The sequence below is a fragment of the Gymnoscopelus microlampas genome (genome assembly GCF_963454915.1).
Source record: "Gymnoscopelus microlampas genome assembly, chromosome: 6".
Classification (NCBI taxonomy): domain Eukaryota; kingdom Metazoa; phylum Chordata; class Actinopteri; order Myctophiformes; family Myctophidae; genus Gymnoscopelus; species Gymnoscopelus microlampas.
The window spans coordinates 29273963-29295732 of NC_139943.1; the positions used below are offsets into that span (position 1 = coordinate 29273963).

General features: G+C 39.4%; 2 protein-coding genes across 3 annotated transcripts; one reads left to right on the forward strand and one right to left on the reverse strand.

Annotated features, from left to right (window-relative positions):
• Positions 1 to 232: 232 nt before the first annotated feature.
• On the reverse strand, positions 233 to 12021 carry ppp1r3ab (protein phosphatase 1, regulatory subunit 3Ab). 2 transcript variants are annotated; one of them, XM_084059020.1, is made up of 5 exons: positions 11990 to 12021; positions 9203 to 10010; positions 8038 to 8090; positions 7844 to 7941; positions 233 to 5481 (listed from the first exon to the last, which is right to left on the reverse strand). In XM_084059020.1, the coding sequence occupies exons 2-5, from the start codon at positions 10000 to 10002 to the stop codon at positions 2167 to 2169; spliced, it is 4266 nt and encodes a 1421-aa protein (XP_083915146.1). In that variant the 5' UTR covers positions 10003 to 10010; positions 11990 to 12021; the 3' UTR covers positions 233 to 2166. The 2 variants fall into 2 exon arrangements, with proteins under 2 accessions (XP_083915146.1, XP_083915145.1); XM_084059019.1 differs by lacking the exon at positions 11990 to 12021 and having other exon boundaries at positions 9203 to 10233.
• LOC311046599 (forkhead box C1-B-like) lies at positions 11466 to 14586 on the forward strand. The gene is made up of 3 exons (XM_084059022.1): positions 11466 to 11591; positions 11872 to 12293; positions 13145 to 14586. The coding sequence occupies exons 2-3, from the start codon at positions 11890 to 11892 to the stop codon at positions 13614 to 13616; spliced, it is 876 nt and encodes a 291-aa protein (XP_083915148.1). The 5' UTR covers positions 11466 to 11591; positions 11872 to 11889; the 3' UTR covers positions 13617 to 14586.
• Positions 14587 to 21770: the final 7184 nt, after the last annotated feature.

Here is a 21770-nt window from a genome sequence, read left to right on the forward strand (position 1 = left end):
CAATCACAGCACATCGTTATTATAGATATTATATTAATGAAACCAACATCAAGACAACTTGAACACATAAAAGCCAACTCCAAAAATGAACATACATTCAATAACACAGTACGTCATACTCTCTTGATACTGCTATTTACTCATTTGATACATATCAAAGTAAATGTAATACACACAAATATTCCAACAAATAACAGTTTTTGGTGGCATTGATACAATAATATATGTTATAAAACAGTGTAGTACTGATCAGCTTGAGCAATGGTCCCCGACCTCGCTCCTTTGTATAAACAAGGTGTTCTGTACAGCGTACAAGGGAAATAGGATTGCAACAGTTAATCCAACTAATCGATTTAATCGATTTTAATAAAAAATATAATCGATTTTAAGAACATTTATCGATTTTGGGCGGGAAATCTTTTTTTTTTTTTCCATTTAAAAAAATCTACAAGCTCATGATGAGCTATTTTCGCTAGTTTTAAAGCCCTATTTTAAAGTATTTCATAAGGCTTAAGTGGTTAATCAAACTAATTAATTTAGTCTATTATAAAAAAAATCTATTTGAAATCTATTCCAAATTGATCCGTTGATATATAAACAAAACAAATGATCAAAAAACGTGCTTCTCGATAATTTGATTAATTGAAAAAGTAATCGATAGAATAATCGCTAAGATAGTGGATAGTTGCAGCCCTAGAAATGGATATGTACTCTGACAATAGAGGTAAACTCAATAGCATGAACACGTGTGAGTAACTCTTACTTGAGAAAATATTCTTTGTTGCACTAACCCTAACCCTGGTTCTCAACCCTTTCTGGATCAGGGCCCACTTGAAAATCTTGAAAGCGTTGTCAGCCCACCCATCTGACCTAAGTGGTCAGTTGTGTGGGCCGCGTGCATTTTTAGTTTATATTTGCAATATCCTCACGGCCCACCAGTGGGCCCCGGGCTACAGGTTGAGAACCAGTGGTTTAACTAAATAATTGCTAAACTGTTTACTGCTAAACATGTTGAAAGTGAACACAAACAAAGGCCTCAAAATACAGAATTAACATTCTTATACAGTGTATCATACGCAATAGTTCTCAAAGGTTTTCATGTCAAGGACCCCCAAATTGATACTGTATGTATTTGACTGCGTACCCCCATTTGAAAACATTTTGTGCCGGGACCCCCGTAAGACAAGATTTATGTTGTTTTGAAAACAGCTGTTCTACAAGCTCACGTCGTGTCACGATACGATGCATTCTGAGCTTGTAGATCAGCTATTTTCGAATAGCTGCAAAATAAAATAGGGGGTCCCTAGGGGTCTTCATCTTCTTTTGGCTCGTGAATACATTCATGGTCTATTGGTTTATCTCTGGTTGTGATAAACCCCTAAAATAGGAGGTCCCCGGACTCCACTTCGAGAACCAGTGTATTATATGGATATGTCTTCTATGCATTGTCTTCTACAGTATGTATATGCCCCTCACCACTCCACACTGTTCAAATATTACATGAGCCAGTTTAAAAGTGATACCATCACAGTCGGATTTGGATCATTCAAACCAATGGTCATCGCTCTCCTTTTAGACTCTGTTATTGTCCAGAAACATAAAGAGTGAGTCATTCTATTAATAAAGTGTTGTTTTCACCCCAGGCCCTATGACCACATGATTATAGGGCTCTGCGGGGGTCTTCTTACATCCTGTTTTAGGCACGCGCTCAGTGAGTGCTTTGTCACCTCATGTGACAGTCAGGCTATTTGTGACATTAGCATGGATCAACCAGGGGTGCAATAGTTGATCGAACAAATGAATTTAATTATTAATAAAAAATAATCGATTTATATTAATATTGAAAAAAAAAAGATTTGTTTTCTTTCAAATACGTCTAAAATAGCTCAAATGTGTGATCTACAAACTAACACGTGCATCGCGATGCGACTCATTGTGAGCTTGAAGATCGCATGTAGTGGTTAATCAGAACTATCAATTTAGTCGATTATAAAAAATCGATTAGATTATTTTCTTGTCGATTATTTGATATTTACAAAATAAAACAAATTATCGAACTATCAATTTAGTCGATTATAAAAAAACGATTAAATAATTTGCTTCTCGATTATTTGATGATGGATAGAATAATCGGTAAGAAAATAATCTATAATTGCAAGCCACCGTTCAAAACCGATTTTCCAGATTAACTTTATTCTTTTTGTCCAACGCATTTTGTTGAGCAAAATGTTGCTTTTTAACCGGCTGTTTTTCTCCCTGCCCGTACAGCCAGAACATGGACAGCAAGTACAGAGCGAAATAGGCGAGAAAATTATAGTGGTATGCCACAAAGAAAAAAAACATCGTCAGGCTTGTGTAGAACAATGCTTTGGAGATATTACTGCAAGAAAATGTCTCTCTCCACCACGCAACCTTTGTGTCGCTTCCGTCCAGTCCACATGTCACAGGTAGAGGTGTGGGTGCAGGTGTGGCTTCCTCTCTCTCTGTGTTTTCTGTGTCATCTTGAAGACTGCCAGAGGGCTGCTCTTCGTCCATAGACTCGCTGATAGACGGCATAGACAAGGATCTGTTTCTCCCAACGGAGGGCCTTTTACCTGCACTCAAGCTTTTCTCTTTGCTGTGATTCAACGTGGCCGGCCTGAGGCTTTGCTTGTGTGCGGCCCGCAGACAGTGCATGTACAGCTCCACCTCATCGTCTGACTGCGAATCCGTGGAAGAAGCGCCGTCCTCACCGTCCGTTTGGTCACTTTCGGGTTCTTCCGTTAAGTCGGGTGACACTCTGTCTGTGGCGGCAGGATGGTCCCTCCCACTCTCCGAATGACACGTAGCTTTTGATCGGCCAGTCGCAATGCTGTCGCTCTGATTGTATCCCTCTGTGTAGATGTGCATTTCATTCTTGCCACATGTGTATTCCGTTGTGTCACCTTCTCTCTCACTTGCACCCTCATGCACTTTATTTATCGGTGTGGATAAGCTCTGGTCTAAAGCTGCCGCCTCCACGTTTATTTCCTCCTCCTCTCCCTCGTTAACGTCCCCTTCCATCTCTTCGGCCTCAGTCTCTTCTTCATCCTCCTCTCTCCAAATAACTTCATCCTCCTGCATCCCTGCGACATCCTCTTCCACAGAGACCTCCCCTGTCTGCTCCTCCTCTCCGATCCTCCCTCCCTCCCAAACGATGAGTTCCTCAGACATTATTTCCTCTTTCAAATTCTCGGCCTCAGTCTCTTCTTCATCCTCCCCTCTGCAAATAACTTCATCCTCCTGCATCCCTCCGACATCCTCTTCCACAGAGACCTCCCCTGTCTGCTCCTCCTCTCCGATCCTCCCTTCCTCCCAAACGATGACTTCCTCAGACATTATTTCCTCTTTCACATTCTCCTCCACATCACCATCCTCTTCCGGCTGCTTCTCTGCAACTGTGATATCCTCTAGCGTTTCTTCCTGTATAAGTTTTCTCTCTTTCTCTGTCACTTCTGACTCTACCTTCTCTAACCCTCTTTCTTCTGTCAGCTCCTGCTTCTGTTCGTCCTTTTCTTTGCCTAATGCCTCCATTTCTTTTTCTGGCTGGTTACCTGTCTTCGCACTTCCCTCGTCGTCTCTCAACACATCCACTTCCTCCTCTTCAACCATCATCTCCCAGTTTTTTCCCTCGGTTTCCTCTTTGACCTCCATCGGTTTAGTGACTACATCTGCTACCGGAGTAGATTCTGGTTTTCCTGGCATAATAATTGCATTCTCTTCTATTTTGTCGATTTTGTCTGTAATCTCAGAAACTATATCAGTGTATAAGTGATAGGTAGTCATCATGTCTTTTGTCATCAGGTCAGCTAACTCTCCACTGTCCACATTTTCGAGTGACTTTTTTGTTTCCTCTTTGCTTGAGTCATCTTTTACTTCGTTTCTGTTGTCCATATTTGTCTCCATCTTCGACACCAGTGACGAGTTAAGTGCTATATCCATGAGATCTTGTCCCTCGATGGTATCAACTGAAGACACAATACAGGTAGTGCTATTCTCAGCTGATGTTGTAGCTGAATCATCTCTGCAGTCACCATTGCATTGTTCAAAATAGACCATTGGTCTTTCCTGTTCAGAATTCATACTGAGTGTTCCTGCTGTTACAGTGGCATGAATGTCTTCATCTTCTTTTGACTCGTGAATACATTCATGGTCTATTGGTTTATCATTGGTTGTCAGTTGGTTCACCCAGCCATTGAAATGGTCTGACACTTGGGAAACTTGAGGCTGTGAGGAAATGGTTTGTATACAGGCTGCATCTGTATTTTCCTTTGAAAGTGTTGAATCTAGTACTGTTTTAATTTGTGAATGTTTGTCTTCAGGATGTTGCACTTGTGTTTCATCTTGTGTCTGGACAAGAGCCTTGTTTTCCACATCATTGGTCAGAATGTCCTCCTGATCTTTTCCTTGGAGATGTGAACTCTCTCTGGGGATGCTGTGCATTTTTAACTCAGCATTTGAAACATTTGCAGTCGCCAGAGGTTCCATTACATTCTCTGAGAGAGGTTTAGGACCAATACATTGTTGGTGGGATTCTAGAGTTTCAATGGGGTGCCCTGAAATTTCTTCACTGCTGTCATCTGGTGAAACACTCGTAGTAGCTTCTATTGTTTTGGAGAGAGGATAATTAAGAGTGGTATTTAGATACCACTTTGAATTATTCTCACACCAAACAAATTCTTGGTGTGATTCTTTAGTTTCATTCACAAGTTCCCCTGTAATTCCTGCAGGGTTGCAGCAGGGTTGAATTGCTGTAACATTTTCACTAGGTTCTCTTCTTTCTGTGTGAAGACAAGTCTGAGTTGTATAAAAGGATGAGGCGCCTTTATTTTCCCGTCCCCTCACCAGATTTCCCATATGTGCCAAGTTCCGACTCTCCCCTCCTACTGTCCCCACCACCTGACGATACAGTGGAGCCACCACAGTTCCAAACGTAAAGCCAGAGGCCTGATTCACAAAGACTTCGATGCTCTCTGCTGAGCTGACAGTTCTATATGATTTATCTGCTGTATGAGATTCGTCACTCATAACTCTGCTATTACTGTTCATGTGATTCTGTCTTTCTGCAGATAGCTTCCCTCCATGTTCTGAGGTTTCTGATGGTCTCTGGTTTTGCAATGACTCCATGCTCTCAGATTTCTCTGAGTCAATGTGTGACATGTCATCCTGTCCTGTTGAGGTCTTACATTGGACATCTGGGTTACTGGATGTTGGCAGAGAGTCTGTAATGGGTTCAGAATGGCTACATTTGTCGAGCTCCTCTGGAAACGATTGTATTGATGTTTCGTTTGAATGTGTTTCTCGTGTTTTTTCTCCTTGTGTCGTCGGTGTTGTGTCTGGAAGGGATTCTTCATGTTCTATGTCACCAGGCTCTGCATCTCTTTGAATAAAGTGGTCTTTCACCCGGGCCAGTCTCGCCGCCCTCCGTCTGTTTCTTCGTTTGCTGTTGCGGCTGTTCTCCACCTGTCCGTCAATGAGAGGAACAAGTTTCATGTCAGCGTGTTTACACAATAACTATTCCATTTAGGAAAGGGTGACATTTGAAAACCCATACCATAACATGCCCAGACTAAATACTGAAAGTTTCAAGTCAATGTGCTTACACAACAACTTTGCCATTTAGGAGAGGATGACATTTGAAACCCCAAACTGTAACATGCCCAGACTAAATACTGTAGTATGTAACATAGCCCCCCATTCATTTTAATTAGCATGGCAATTGATATTATAAGAACTATGGCACAGTATCAGAGCAGTATACATTACGTGTACAGTAAGCTACTCTAATTGGTCTGGCCCTGCTGCTGTAAACATAGCATGTGACCAGTGGTGTACAGTAACAAGGTACAGTACCTTGAGTACATTTTCTCAGTATCTGTACTTTACTTGAGCAAATCTTTATTCCTTTTTTTGATAAATTTATGACTTTCACTCCAAAGACATATATTGTACTTTTGACTACATTTCTAGGAAGGGACTCCGGTACACAAAGATACTTTATGAATCAACCATTTAAGCACTGTTTAAATGTTGTTGTTTTTTAAGAAGTGGGTGCTCCATCATTTTGTTGTTGTTTTCCAGGAAGGGAGAAGAAGAACAAGGAGGGGGCTTGAAGATCGGCTATTTTCACAGTTTTTGTTGTGAATGTTTTGGGAAAATGCATTGATATTAAAATAAAATTAACTTTTTATAATTTGTACTTTTGAATATTTAAGTATTTTTAAAAGCAAGTACTCCAGTACAAATTTGACTGCGCAACTTTCACTTAAGTTGTAGTTAAGTAATATTTGACCAGGAGGAGTATCTATACTTTGACTCAAGCACTGGGTTGAGTACTTTCTTCCACCACTGCATGTGAAAACTGCTCTCAAGTGGCATTAGGATGAAACTGCTACAGTTTAAGTGTGCAGTTATCTTATTTAACATTATGGTACTGTCACTTCATCGTAATTCATTCTTATGTTTTAAAGCACATCGGGTCTACGCTTCATCCCTGGATGGATGAAATGTTTATAAATACATTTGACTACATGTCAGTGACGTTTGTCATGTCAGTGTTCCCTCACATGACTCTGGTGTGAGATTCTCTCTGAAAGGGCATGATGAATCTCCTGTTCCTCCTGCAACCTCATATGGACAAGGACATACTGTAGTACAGTACCATAATGCTTCTACGTAGTTTAACTGCGTAGCGTCCACATTCTGGGTAGAACGCTCCGAGATCGGCTATTTTCGGCGACGAGATTTAGTGTAGTACACTAAATCTAAATGTAGTACAAATATTGTAACTGTGACTTTATAAACAGATCAAAATGGTTATAAAATACAGTAACTTCTAATTTATAACTGCAGTTCATTTTAAAACTGGGGTACGTGATGGGTGAGGCTTACCACATCAGGACGGATTGTTACTTACAGTACTTGCACTTAGGGCTAAACCCGTATATGTCTGGCATCCAAATGCGGATAGCATTAGACGCATGTCCGCTACACTGGGCCTGTTGTACCAAGTTAGTAATTGTATTGGCATTAGAATGGTAAAGTAGCATAGCAGCCTTTTTCTAAATGTGAGTTCTTTGTCAATTCTTACTTCGATAGGGTCCCATTCCTCAAAGCATAACAGTGTTTTTATATATCTCTTTCCATTATTGACATACAATATATAGCCTCTTCATGATGTCTCTCAAAAAGTATTTTTTGTATTAATTCTTCACCCCTTTTTCTCCCCAATTTAGTCATTGTGCCAATTGATTTCTGTGTTGTCAATGTTGTCAATGTTGTTGTAACCTACTGACTCACCTGCCAGTGAGGACGTAGAACCTTCGTCCTACTCCTCCTGCCCAACACTCCCTGCTCACAGGTTCCGCCGCAATCCGTAGGATTATATGCAATGACCAATACAGTATTACCCGACGCTCTCAAAACACTTAACCACTTAAATCCTATATACTTAGTTGACCGGGTCCCCCAGGGCTCTATGCTAATGTAGGTGGGTACCCTATAATCTTTCTTTGAAAATATTTTTAAACAATGTTTTTAGTGTGCTTCACGATGACGTGACATGTGGGAGTTAGACACGGCCTCACGCCTTGATCTTTGGCATGCCCCCAGGGGAGCGCGGACCCCAGATTTGGAAACACTGGTCTAAATAATACTGTATATCTCAATGAAAGGAAAAAATAAAATTTGGAGGCATGAAATCCTCTCAAAGTGACAAAGGACATGTCAAAAAGTCAAGCTCAATGTTACTGAATGAACAAATGGCAAAAATATGGTTAAGACACCACAGCTGAAGGAATTAACCATACTGTGAGGTATTACTCACTAGTAATTTCTGACGACTTTCTTCCAAACTTCCTGACAGAGAATCAGAGCTTTGCTGAGCTGTTACACTGGACGTGACTGCCTCGTGCGTTGATACACCTGGAGAATAAAGATGGAGGTGTTTCTCATTATTTATCATGTCATCATAGATTGACTGATATATTTTACTACTTAATTGTTCAAAGAAATAGTCACCCAATGATGAGTTTTCCAGCGATGAGTCATCTTCCCCAGTGGTAAAGATGTGACTGTGAAATGATCAATTGATAGATTATACTGTAGTTCAACACACAGTTCATGACAATAATGCGTCGCTGTCAGGTGGAAACCTTGTATGTCCAAAAAAGCGTTCCTTTATTATTAATACTATTAAAAAAAGTAAAATAGTGAAAATTGCTGATCTACATAACAGCTTGTAGACTTGCTATTTTCACTAATTGTGTGCGACACTCTTGCATGATGAAGTGGGGCATTAGTTTACGGGGGAAAAAAACATTATGGAGAGTCAAAATTATGGAGATACAAAGGTTCTACGATATGCAACTTATGTCATTCACATAGCTATAATCAATTCACAAATCTCTGAAAAAATGTATTTAGCTTCAGGCATTCGACACAAACACCTCTCTGGTGTGTGCATGGAGTAAGTAAGTTTGCCTCCATGATGGAGGCAAACTTACTTTTGAAAAACACTTTCAGGAATGATTTTATTTTATTTTAAAATAGCTCTCTACCTGTGACAACTGGCCCAGCTTGTGGCAATACATAGCTTCAAAATTCGGTAACACTTTACTTAACGGTTGGGTCAAATGCATTATAATCACATTTATAATGCATTATAATGCACTTATAAGGCATTATAACATTCATTATAAATGTTTATAATCATGTATGACAACTTATAACAGCGTTTATAACGTATTATAAGTGCTGATCATAATTCATTATAAGCTCAGTGCAACAGCACATTATAACTACCTTAATAGTTATAAAGTGTTGTTATGCATAATTATAAACATTTATAACAAGTGTTATGAAGCATTATTAGTACATTATAATGCATTAGGATGAAATGTGCCATTCATAATGAGGACCTTTACTTAGTATATTAGTATATAGCATATAATAGTATATTTTTGTACTTTTTTTTAAACAGAGGCCTTTTACTTAACAGAGTAGTGTATTTCTACATTGTGGTATTGCTACTTTCACATAAGTAAAGAATCTGATTACTTAGTCCCCAGGACGTTTTTGTGTTATCCTTTTAGCCTTAACCCTTAATGTCTGTCTGCACCACGTGCTGATTACATTTCTTACAAATAAAGTCTTCAATCAATCAATCAAACCCACTGCTCCTCACCAGATGGTCTTGAGACAGCTTTTCTTGCATATGTGTTGTTTGGGGACTTCCTCCTTGTTTTTTTTAGCTTTCTGGTGACAGAACAGCACATAGTTCTTATCTCTGTTATTGTCCCAGAAGGCTCCCACTGAAGTCTCGTACCGCAGACAAAATTCCACTCTGGCCCCGTGCTCCTCGAACGGCGGAACCAGGGTCAGCTTAAACACGAAACAGTCAGTGACCCCGTCACTGGAGCCTGGGACATACTCAGCCAGTAGGTCAAAGTGGCTGGCCCAGGCGTCCAAGGTGGTACGTACGTACACCGTCTTATCAAAGGACAGGTTGAGCACACGGATCACCCCTCGTAGTGTCGTGGTCCCAGGGATGAACTCGACGGTCTCCAGCCCCAGCTTCTGTTCCTGAACTCTCGTGGCCACCTCCTCGGAGGACAACGGCAGGGAGAACGGAGCAGACACGTAGAATTCCTCCGGATCTTTGATTTCACCGTCCAGTGAGGCAAAGCCGGGGAGGTTAGGTATGTCCCACTTGTCAAACTCCTTAACACGCACCAAACTGAGGCCCTTGGCGTCCGCGAAGGACACCCTTCTGGAGCGGGACGGCGGGGTCTCGGGCTCTGAGTCACCATCAGAGAGATCTCCACTCCTTCTCCGCGGGAGTGGAGAGGATTTAGGTCTGATCCTGATGACTACTTCTTCTCCTTCATCGTCTTCCACGTCTATAATGGAGTGGAAGTCCGGGACCGGGACCCCCAAGAGGTTCCATGGCCCGGGGAAGGGCCTCGGTTCTCCCACGATCTCCATTGGGCTCCCTGTAAGAGAGTGAGGAGACAAATTGCAGTGTCCCTGTTGCTGGCAACTGACATTCAACAAGCTGTGAGTGGACAGATGGAGTCGAGTTACAGAGCACATTGTAGCCGGGGCCAACACTATAAATAGGCCAGAAAGGACTTACTGTTAACTATGTGTAGAAGTCTCTAAGCTCAGTGGAACACTGAATAAAATGTCATTGTAATTTTGCAATGGCATTTTCTGTGTGTTAGTTCTATAATGTATGAAACTCATAAGTCATCATACCGTTTCAAGAATACAGCAGAAACAAAAATAAGTTGTCTTTCTTAGCTAATCTTTTTCTCTTTTGGGCCTCGGTTCTCCCTAGAGAGTCATAAGACTATTTATTCGGCTAGTTCTCTATGGCTGCCATGGCAATAGTGAGCTATGTTTGTTTGTTTCTTTTGGCTGAAACCGGGTCACTTAAGGTCCAAGCTCTGTGTAGCTTTCAGGTCCACCAACATTTTATTGTTGGCCAACACCTGACACCACAAAGCGTGATTGTGTAATACCGATACATTTACAGAATAACACTTGATAAAGTCACAGAGAAAAGCAAATAACAAAATCCACATAAGCTCAATGGTGGGTTTAAGTAAGAATACCACTAATGTAAAAATACTTAGTTACAAGTAAAAGTCCTGCATTCAAAATCCTACCTAAGTCAATGTGCAAAAGTATTAGCAAGATATATTCTTAAAGAAAAAATACTCATTGGATTTTAATTATTGATCATTAGCCACTATTTTAGTGATCAATAATTTGACGTCAACCGTAATTTATACTTTAAAAATTGTGATCTACAAGTTTACAATGACGACGCGCTGTGGCTTGTAAATTTGTAAATTTCTAAAAGTGTAGGAGATTTTTTGCTTCATATTTTAGTTAATTATTAATCATCTAAATATGCAAAAAAGATAATAATTGATCGTTGTAGTAGAGTAAAACATAATATTTGCCTCTGAGATGTATAAAGTATCAAGAAATGGAAATCCTCAAGTAAAGTGAAATACTGTACCTTGAAATTATACAGAGTGCTTGAGTAAATGTAGGCCTACTTGGTTACTTCTTTACGCCACTGTGACAAAGTCACTGAGAAAAGCAAATAACACACCCACACAAGCTCATTCCTGTGATCTCTTTGAGCTTATGCCTTATCAAGTTGTATCTACAGTGACCAAGAATTACATAGTTTACACTTACAGTTCTACAGTTAATACATTTGGCTTGTGCTGCTGTTGCACCAGTGTTTACCTTCCACCTCTGAGGCTGTGGCATGAAAGGATTAAGCTGGAATCTTGTTGAGCAAATGAAATACTTTTTGTATGAGCAGTACTGTGTCTTAACTGAAGAATGGTTAGCCCTCCCATAGCATGAATGGGAGCAGTATAAAACGACAAACTTTGACAACCTTTTTCACTCCTAATGGTAACATGTATAGATCTCTGAAGGCAAGCGTGGCTCTCAAGCAAATGCACATTCTTAACTGTACAGTGCTGGCATTTTGGATAAAGGAACCTGTACATTTTGCAGAGGAATTATCAAGAACCCGAGTGCATGAGGTACAGTATAACTGTACTTACCCTATATGCTGCTTTACTTTTTGCTTATCTGGCCTGTTTTCTATCCTGTTTTCCTAGCTCTCATTTCTATCTCCATTCTTCTTCCCTTTCCATTTAAACTACAAACGATGGAGCTTGTTCCAAAAATTATTTCACCCACCTGCATATACCACTAATTCCAGTAAACTTGTGATGTGACAATAAAGCTGGTTCTGTTTCTGATTCTGACCAAGGAAAAGCTGAGAGTGAAAACACAAACTTGTATCTATTATTCCTCCAGGGATAGAAGAACGCAGCGATGTCAGACAGTGGCAAGAAGAACGCCCACACAGAAGAAGTGCCTCAGCCCAGCTTTCCAGACAGGACCATGTGTGATGACAGTCATCGCTTTCCCAAACCTTCGCTCTCCTACATTGGCCTGATAGCCAAAGTGCTCCTGTCCTCGCCCTCCCAGAGGCTCAACCTCAGGTCCATCTACCGGCTGATGGAGGAGCGCTTCCCCTACCTCAGTGGCCGGGGTCAGGGAGCCTGGAGGAACAGCGTCCGCCACAACCTGTCCGTCAACGAGTGCTTCGTGAAGGTGGGCCACTGCGAGGATGGGAGGGGCCACTACTGGGGCATTCACCCGTGTCACCTGGGTGACTTTCAAAGGGGGAACTTCAGACAGTGCAGGAGGAGGAGAGCCAGGATATGGAGAGAGAGGTAAGGACTGTCACCATCATGACATTTTTATTGACGATTAATAGGCTCTGTATGTACCGTATATACCGTATATCGTCTCTGTCGGGTGGAAACCTCATTATGTCCAAAACTGTGACTGTTCATGATTCGAATTCAAAAATAGCAAAAGTAGCAGATCTACAAGCTCAAAACGTGTCGCTTCACGCCGTATTTCGCGCTTGCGGATCTGATACTTTTGTGTGACGCTGTATGATCAAGTAGGTCATTAATTTCATTAAAAAAAACACAATATGGAGATAAGAGGTATCTGCCCGACAGCAACGATATACTACCGTATATAACTGTAGTCCCAAGTTTTCAGAAGATGGCACACATGTTTACTGTCCATAGCTTCGTTTGATTGGCTCAGCAGCCGATTTGAACTGGAAATTATAAAAAATGTAAATTATGCCCATTGTCATACAAATAATTGCAATAAATTATTTGTGTTTTTGGCATTGAAAATGAGAAAATATGATTTTATGTTTGCCTTTTAGGCTTTGTAAAAAATACTGTAAATGCAGAATAATAAATGTACAAAGCCTTACTGAAAAATATAAATAAATGGCTGATAATGACCGGTACCAATAATCTAAATAAACAATCTACTAACTATGGCCAAAACAGGCCATATACTATTGTATACTTTCACATTTCTTTCAGAAATAGGTAAAATAGCCTGATAGAGAACTTGCAGATCTGATTCTGAAAATGTATGAAAAAGTTTCAAAAGATGATTTTATGGGATGGGAAAAGATTCTGACGATTATGCAAAAATAATTGTGCTTTGCTCAAATCATTGTGCTCATACGATTATGTAATAATTTTGACAGGCAATATACAGAGAGAGAGGTGTATGGCTGTGCAGCTTGGATGCAGCCGAAATGCCTGCTCAGTATTTTCTGTCTGAACGGACCTGTGACTTTAGGCCCGGTGAAAACACAGCGCCCTGAACCTTGGGCTTGTCAGAACAAGTCTGTGAACTGGATAGAAGCGTGCTCTCAGCCTTGGAGGTTAAACAGGGAGTGCTGGGAAGATTGTCCTGGCTGCTGGAGAAGTGACTGTCCTCCCCAGAGGTTCCCAGACTCACATGATAGAGCTATAGTTGGGAGATGGCACCCCAGCCTGCATAACTGGCACATGTATGACCCTCAGCGCCTCCGACCCGTGAAGGATTCACATGACAGCCTGTTCTTTACACCCCTGCAGCAAACCTATCTGCCTGGGAGTGGGAGTGTGACGCAAACCTTCAAAGACACACTGAAACCTTCGCTCTATAATGTCAACTATTTATTTCAACCCTGATCTCTGAAGAATGATAATGGTGAGGACTGCCTTTTATTGTGCTGTATCCTGCTAAGAAACTAATGTAAATATTTAACTATCAAGAATAAAGAAGAAGGGTTTTATTTGTCACTTTGCTCATACAATAGGCTCCAAGCAGCACAACTAAAAACACAAATCTGCCTGTTGTAGCGCCACCATGAGGCTGATTTTAAAATGTTCAAGTGGCATTTCTTCATGGGCCTAGAGGGAATGTGCGTGCAAACTTGCAAAGGCATCTGAAGTGTTAATGATTTGAGGTATTTTGTTCAAAACGGAGCACTCCTGTAAACTTTGAAAGCCAATCTTAGCCAATCAGAATGGAATGAAAAATCTGAAAGACCCGTTTGGTTTAATGGCTATAGAGATACTTTGTACCGATTTGTGTGTTTGTTTGGACAAAATCTGTAGGAGTACTGTCAAAAAATGTCCTGTATCTTTATACTTTTAGCTAACTATATTGTATTATAGCTTTATTTCACAGTACAAGAGAAGGATAGGTAAAAATGATCCACTAGGGGGCAGAGAGTCACAAAAAACCTTCAATAGAATCTTGTTAGTCTTGAGCCTGTCCCTCCACTGTTTTATACAGTGGTGGAAGAACTACTCTGATTGTTTACTTAAGTAAAAGTAGCAATACCACAATGTAATAATACTCTGTTACAAGTAAAAGTCCTGTATTCAAATTGTACTTGAGTAAAGGTGCAATAGTATGGCATCAAAATATACTCACAGTAGGCCTACAGTACCAAATTGAAAGTACAACAAATATTCAGAAATGTATTTTTTGAAAATAGCAGATGTGAGCTTGTAGATTGTCTATTTTTGATTAGCCAAAGTATACAATAGGGCTTAATTGGTTAATATGTTTTGTAAAAATTATCAAAATCTACAAAGTAACTAATAACTGTATCTGTCAAATGTAGTGGAGTAGAAGTATAAAGTATTGAAAGAAAATTAATACTCAAATAAATTGAATATACCTCAAAATTGTACTTACCAGTAAGTACAGAACATATACTTAGTTACTTCCCACCACTGTTATGGCAGTGAACAGAAGGCTTTAAAAGGTAAATGTCTGCTTAATCATATCAATGTCAAACTACTATGTATCTTCCTTCACCGGAAACAGTCACCTGTACTGTTAATGTTTTGTCTTTGCATCCTGTATTGTTTTGTAATTTGTGGTGTAAAAATAAGATATGTCATGTTATTTCTGGTTTGATTTATTTCCTAATGATAAGGGTCACAACAAGGATGGAAGAAGAATCATGGAATTGCAGAATGTCCACACAGAGGCATACTGAATGTTTAAAAACAACAAAGCAATCAATATAATGATCGAAGAGTAAATCAAGCACCCCTTTTTTTTGTAAAAAATAAATTAGGTCACGACAATACATACAATTTAAAATCAACTAATCCATAGGAGAGTATGAGGGAAGGTGATTATAGTGTTATATAGCACTACATTCCCATAGCAATAATTGCTGTGTTTGGACTGTTTGTTCAGTAACAGGGGTCTCTCCAGCTCTTTAGGAAACAGATTATTTGTATTTGTTCAGGTCAGGATACCAATTTGCTTCAACCAGGAGAGAGAACTCATACAGGATACAAGATTAATGTGAAACTGATGAAAAAAAAAAAGAAAAATGAAAAAAAGAGCAGACAAAATTGGAACGGGAACTATTAAAACAAAGCTGAAACGGGTTCTCTCTCCTGACTGGATGAAATTGGTGTCCCATCTGAAAATGTATTTTCTGTTTACTAAAGAGCTGGAGAGACCCCTGTTACTGAACAAACACTCTATAGCAATGATTATTATCTGAATACAAAGCTTTGACTTAATATTTATTACATAAACTTGATGTCCTAAAGATGTGTGGGTAGGGTGTACAGTAAGGCCTGTGGATTGCTGTCAGCTTTGGAGGCCTGGTCTGTCCTGCTCTGATCTATAGTTGCTGTCATCACACACATATTGTACATTGTAGAGCACCTTCTACAGTCAAACCAAAGGCCAAGCACTAAACACACACGCACAAATGCACGCACACAGTTAAACTGCTGTAAAGAATATCATGTGATATCAGTGTGCTTAATCAAATTGAAGGAAAGGAAAGGAAAGTTTCAAAGGTAGCAGATCCACAAACTCAAAAAGCGACGAGAAGCGACACGCTTCGAGCGTGTAGATCTGTTACTTTTGCTTTTATTGTATAATTATATCATTTGAATCCTGAAAAGTAACAGTTTTGGACATATGAGGTTTCCACCCGACAGAGACGATATACTATATGCTGTACAAAGACAAAACAACAACTGTCTCCTCATTTGAAGCAGTCATTTGAAGCAGGGTAATGTGGTCTATGCACACAGTTTAGGCTTTTTGTCCATGCCTTTAGTACTATAGATAGGTTAGTTTAATTTGTTTTTAATTAGATACAATGAAATCCTCTTCAAATAAGAGAAGATGAGCACTTCTGTAAATAGCTCTTTGATAACGCTTTGATAGACAACTGAAGAAGTTTTCCTTTTTGTTGTTCATATTCAGCTATATCATTGCACTTCATTTAGTTTTTGAAGGACACACACACACACACACACACACACACACACACACACACACACACACACACACACACACACACACACACACACACACACACACACACACACACACACACACACACACAGAGCACGCCTAACACATCTAAATAAATGGGACTATGTTGTATTTTCACCCAAAGGAACGGACAGACGGTCTTCTGTTAATTATGACGGAGATTCAATAAAGTCTGTGTTATGAGTCATTTTGTTTTTTTTAAGTCCTCCTTTGGGATTTTTGCTGATATGATAGTTAATTAAAAAAACAGAATTATATATCTTTAATCTCATCTGCTAATTCTATCTATCTGTTATTTTGCCTACTGTATTAAATAGCATTTTTTAGAATCGGATTATTTCATAATGGCAATCACAATTCTGGACTCATGCTTTGAGTAGGAGAGAGAGAAGCAAAACAGCTTTAAAGGATGATGATAATAATGGTGGCTAAAAATGACTAATAAGTCATATAGATTGTTAAGGGTCCTTTATTGGGGCTGTGAAGATCCAATGATATTTCATCAATACGGGCGATGGTGGCCAAATTCTCAACACGGGCTCTGAGTGATGCCTACAATTAATACATTATGTTACTATTCCTACTTTTAGGTAAGTACTTCTTACAGCACTGGTTAACTGACAGATAGGCTGACTCCTCCCTCTCAGGTAGATAGACTCTGTGTCAGTGGATTCTCATCCTCTGTGAGCAAACTGTGTACATCTACACTGCCTGGCTTCCTCACACACACTATTCTACACAACGGTACGTATACATACCTTTAATATTGTCTTTTATATACTGAATGGTGCTGTAATATTACTAGTCTTTATTCTTAGAAAGTTGTTATTTCTTCATTATTGCATAACCAGTCTTTACTATTTACATAATGCTGCTGTCGGGCAGAAAGCTTGTATCTCCATGTTTCAACTGTTTATGTTTTTTTTTCTCTGTAACTGAATGCCTTACTTAATCAAATTACAATGTCACACAAACGTAGCAAAAATAGCCAGTCTACAAGCTAAGTATTTAAGTAAAATGTTTCAATACTTTATTATATACTTCTACTCCACATCGCAACTTTTTACTACTTTACAATTATTTAAAAACTTTATTTACAAGTTACTTGTAATTTAGATTATTATTACAAAAAGTATGTTCACCACTTAAGACCTATTTTATACTTGTAGATCTGCTATTATTGTTATTTTTATTTTTTAAAGTGAAAGTGGTTACTTGTGTCTGTGTGTGTTTTGTTTTCTTTTACAGTGGATCTATTGCAATACAGTTTATTCTTTCCATTTTCTGAAAAGTAGTTGATAGTTTTGGACATACAAAATGTCTACCCGACAGCGACGATTACCAGTTCTTACTTGGTTGGTTATACCTGTACTCATTTGGATGTTGTGAGTTGTATCTTTAAGCCAGTTTTCTTCAATAGAATGTAATATAATTATGTCATATTTTCTATTACTTGCAAGAAAAGTTCAGACATGGGAGTGTGAATGATTCTTTCATGTATGGATGTTGTATTTGATACACAGCATGTGAGAGTAAAGTAATTAGGCACAGGACAAAAGTAAAAGTAATTAGTTACAGGACAAAGCTACAGCATGGATCTAGCTGTCACTTGTGGGGTCCAGGGACTCCCAGGGGTCTTTGAGAGGGTTCCAGGGGGTCCCCAGCAAAATTGGTCTCTATAGCATAAAAACCACTTTAAACCTACAAGCTCACAACATCTCGCTGTGAGCTTGTAGATAGGCTATTTTCATGTGAAATGTGAAATATATTTTTTAAAAGTTTTACAATCTTGTATGGGGGTCCCTGGCATAAAGTCTTTTCAGTTGGGGGTCAAATAGACGACATATTTATTTTGGAGTCCACGACATGAAAAAGTTTGAGAACCACTGCTTTACTGATCCAGAGCATCTGAGAGACTGGACTGATTTGTCTTCAGATAAGATGCTGTCAAATTACATAAAAAGATTATAGACGGGATACCAAAAAAAGAAAATATTTTGCATGTGTACGAAATCGATTGAAGTTGGTGCCTTTAATTTTGGCAGTTTTACAATATAGCCCTTAATTAGTGTTGGGAGTCTATAGTACACATTTGTTTCACCAAATCTAAATAAAATAGTCCATTTTCATTTTGAGAATTAGATTTTCAGAACATGTACAGCACATTTAATGTTTAACTTTTCCATCAAAGCCGAGACTTTATGAGCTTGAATATAAACATTGCAATGCTGTTGGGCAGAAATCCTGTATTAAAATGTTTAAACTTTTTAAGTTTAAGTTTCATAAATGAATGCCCTACATTATCATACTACAGTGTCACACAGAAGTAGCAAAAATAGCCGATCTAAGCTCACACTCGCGATGAGTTTGTAGATCTGCTATTTTTGCTACGCGGTTAAGTGTGTCTGTGTTTTTTATGAATACTGAACCATTGACACAATGAACCATGTCACATGAACCATGTATACTCTTGGTATGAGCCATCAGCCAGTACTTCACCACATGCACTCCTCGTTGTCTCTGTCGCGTGGAAACCTTGTATGTCCAAAAACTGTTACTTTCCAGGAAATGGAAAAACATGGACACTTTTCAGGATTCAATTTCCAAAATAGCAAAAGTAGCAGATCTGCATTTCGAGCTTGTAGATCTGCTACTTTTGATGCTTCTGTGTGTAGTCGTAGTATGATCAAGTAGGGCATTCATTTACAAAAGAAATATGGAGATACAAGGTTTATGCCCGACAGCAACGATATGTAATATCACAACGTGTTGCGATGTGTTGTGAGTTTGTAGGTCTGCTATTTCTTTTTTCTTTTTTAAATATATTTTGACGCCAATATTTTGTACGATTATGCAAGTGAAATGTTTAATATAGGCCTCTTACTTGTAACAGAGTATTTCTACATTGTGGTATTGCTACTTTTACTGCACTGACTGACTGTTTCCTGGGGGTTGTCTTCTGTTAGGACCTGAAGCTGGGATGCCTGAGTCTCTGCTCAGTCCAACAAGCAGCATCTCAGCCCGTCAAACCCCGGCAGCAGCCAGCAGCCTCCTCAGTCACTCAGACAGCGCTCCGGGAGAGACACCGGCTAATGGGGACTCCTGTGGCGGAGTGAGCGCAGAAAGCTGGCAGAGACTCCAGTGTAAACAGGTAATCTTCATCCACCCACCTCTTCCATCCTCCTATGCATCCTCCTCTTCATCCTTTCAGTTGCCTACCTTCTCCTCCTCCTCCTCCATCCATCCTAAGTGGGGAAATAGAACGAGCTTTAAGTAAACAGATGTCATGAGAAATGTGGCATCTCAACTTCCATAGGCAGGACACAAGCAAACCCGGAGCCCCGCTGGAGCCTCTGTTTGACAGTGGCAGGGATTTCATATGAGATCTGATCCCAGCTGGGGAGTTGACACACAGAACTCTTGTTTGTCCTTCATTATTAGTTTTGTGAGTCGGTCGGTGCAGAGGAGGAGGAATAATTGTCCACAGGATCACCCGAGCCAAATAGATGCTAGAGAAAGGCAAATAACTAAGCTAAGCACGACTCAAACTAATTTTATGGTTGTCTGTCACAATTCAGTTCCATCCTAAGGGAAATGTAATCTAGGAGATCAATAAAACAAGCCGCAGTACACGGCTGCATGCTGGTCACCACACCAGCCCTCGTTTTGTTCCTTTGACTCGTCTCGTCAGTTTTGCTGTATATTGTCTTCTCTTGATTCGCTATGAAGTCATGCATGTTTTCATCATCTTGTGCACCTACAGGCTAGGTTTCCAAAATATGGGAAACCAATCAAACCATACACCCACCCCCCACAGTGAAGGGTTCCAGCAGTGATGTATTGAATTCAAGTATCCTGGCATGATTCATTTTCAATGAGCATACCCACTGTGAGTGACGTTTCCCCATCTCATCATGTATTTATTTTCTCTTCCTAACAAGGCTGACATGAAACACACGTTGGCAAATGACCCCTTAGTGGTTTGAACAGTTTTAACACCAGCACGATCTTTAACAAAAACACATTAGGAGCCAAAGTGAACATTTTAGACTATATTCCGGAGTGAACAGCTGCAGTGTTCTATCTCGCGCCATAAAGTCACAGATAGAGAGTTCCAGTCGTTCAATAAAGTGGAGTTCATGAAATGAACTGCGAAGGACTGCGAAGACCAAGACGGGAAAAACACATGCAGGTCCCACAAGTCTCCGTCTTTCATTCAATCCATCAAACAGCTCAGATATTACTCCTGCACAAACACCAGAGCAGTAAGACACCTTGGCAAGAGGTAGCTAAGTCACAGACCGTGCAGATGTTTGTGAAATATACAGTGCAACACACTTCTGTCGGAGTCCCACTGGAGGCAGACTTACTTAACTTAATTTATTTATATTTCTTAAAAACATTATTACTCCCAGCAGGGTTTTTTTTATATGAAGTTACTTATCTTATATTAATTAAAGGTTCAGTATATATGTTTTTGTTCAAATAAGTGTAGCTCTATATTCTGATAGCAATCATTGCTATAGCATAGAGTGTTTTCAGTAATAGGGCTCTCCCTGTCTCTCCAGCTCTTTAGTAAACAGAAAATATTTTTTCAGGACGGGATACCAATTTTATCCAATCAGGAGAGAGAACACATACAGGATACAGGAGAAACAAGTGAAATTTGAGGTAATGACTGAAAGAAATGAGCAAGACAAAATTGGAACTGGAAAAATAACTTATAAAATGTAAGCTGATAAATAGGTACTGACCTGATTGGCTGAAATTGGCAACCCACCTGAAAATGTATTTTCTGATTATTAGAGCTGGAAAGATGGGGAGACCCCTGTTACTGAACAAACACTTTATAGCAATGGTTACTATCAGAATGTAAAGCTTTAACCTTTTTAACAAACAACATTTTGTTTCGACCAAAAAATATCAATTACACAGATATTTCATCTCAGGTTTGTCATGCATTAGATGGAGTATGATATTGTTTGGAATAATTCAGTTTCTAATTAACCATTCAACCTATCTCCCTTTTCTTCAAAACCTTACTCCTCCAACAGCAGTGTTGGATATCATGACTGTCGGGTGGAAACCTTGTATGTCCAAAAGAGTTACTTTCCAGGAAATTCAAAAAACAACCTGTGTTCAAGTGGATCTATTGTAACTATGATTTAGTCACAAGCTCATGTTAATACTTTTCCCTGGTTAAATATTTATAAAATCCACAGACACACTTCAACCACTTTCACCAGTAGATCGGCTACTTGGAGTAGGGCATTAATTTAGACATAAAAGGTTGAAACATTGAGATACAAGGTTTCTGCCTGACAGCAGCGATATGGCATTCCTCATAAAATATTTCTGTTTGAATTAATACACAGACGTTTCATCTCGGGTTTTGTCACACATTTGATGCAGTTTGATAGGCTACTGAACGGACATGTTTGGAATAATTCAGTCATGGTAATGACTGCCCTTAGCTTCTATCTTATTTGTCGTTTTATTATTCTGTGTGTGTTTGC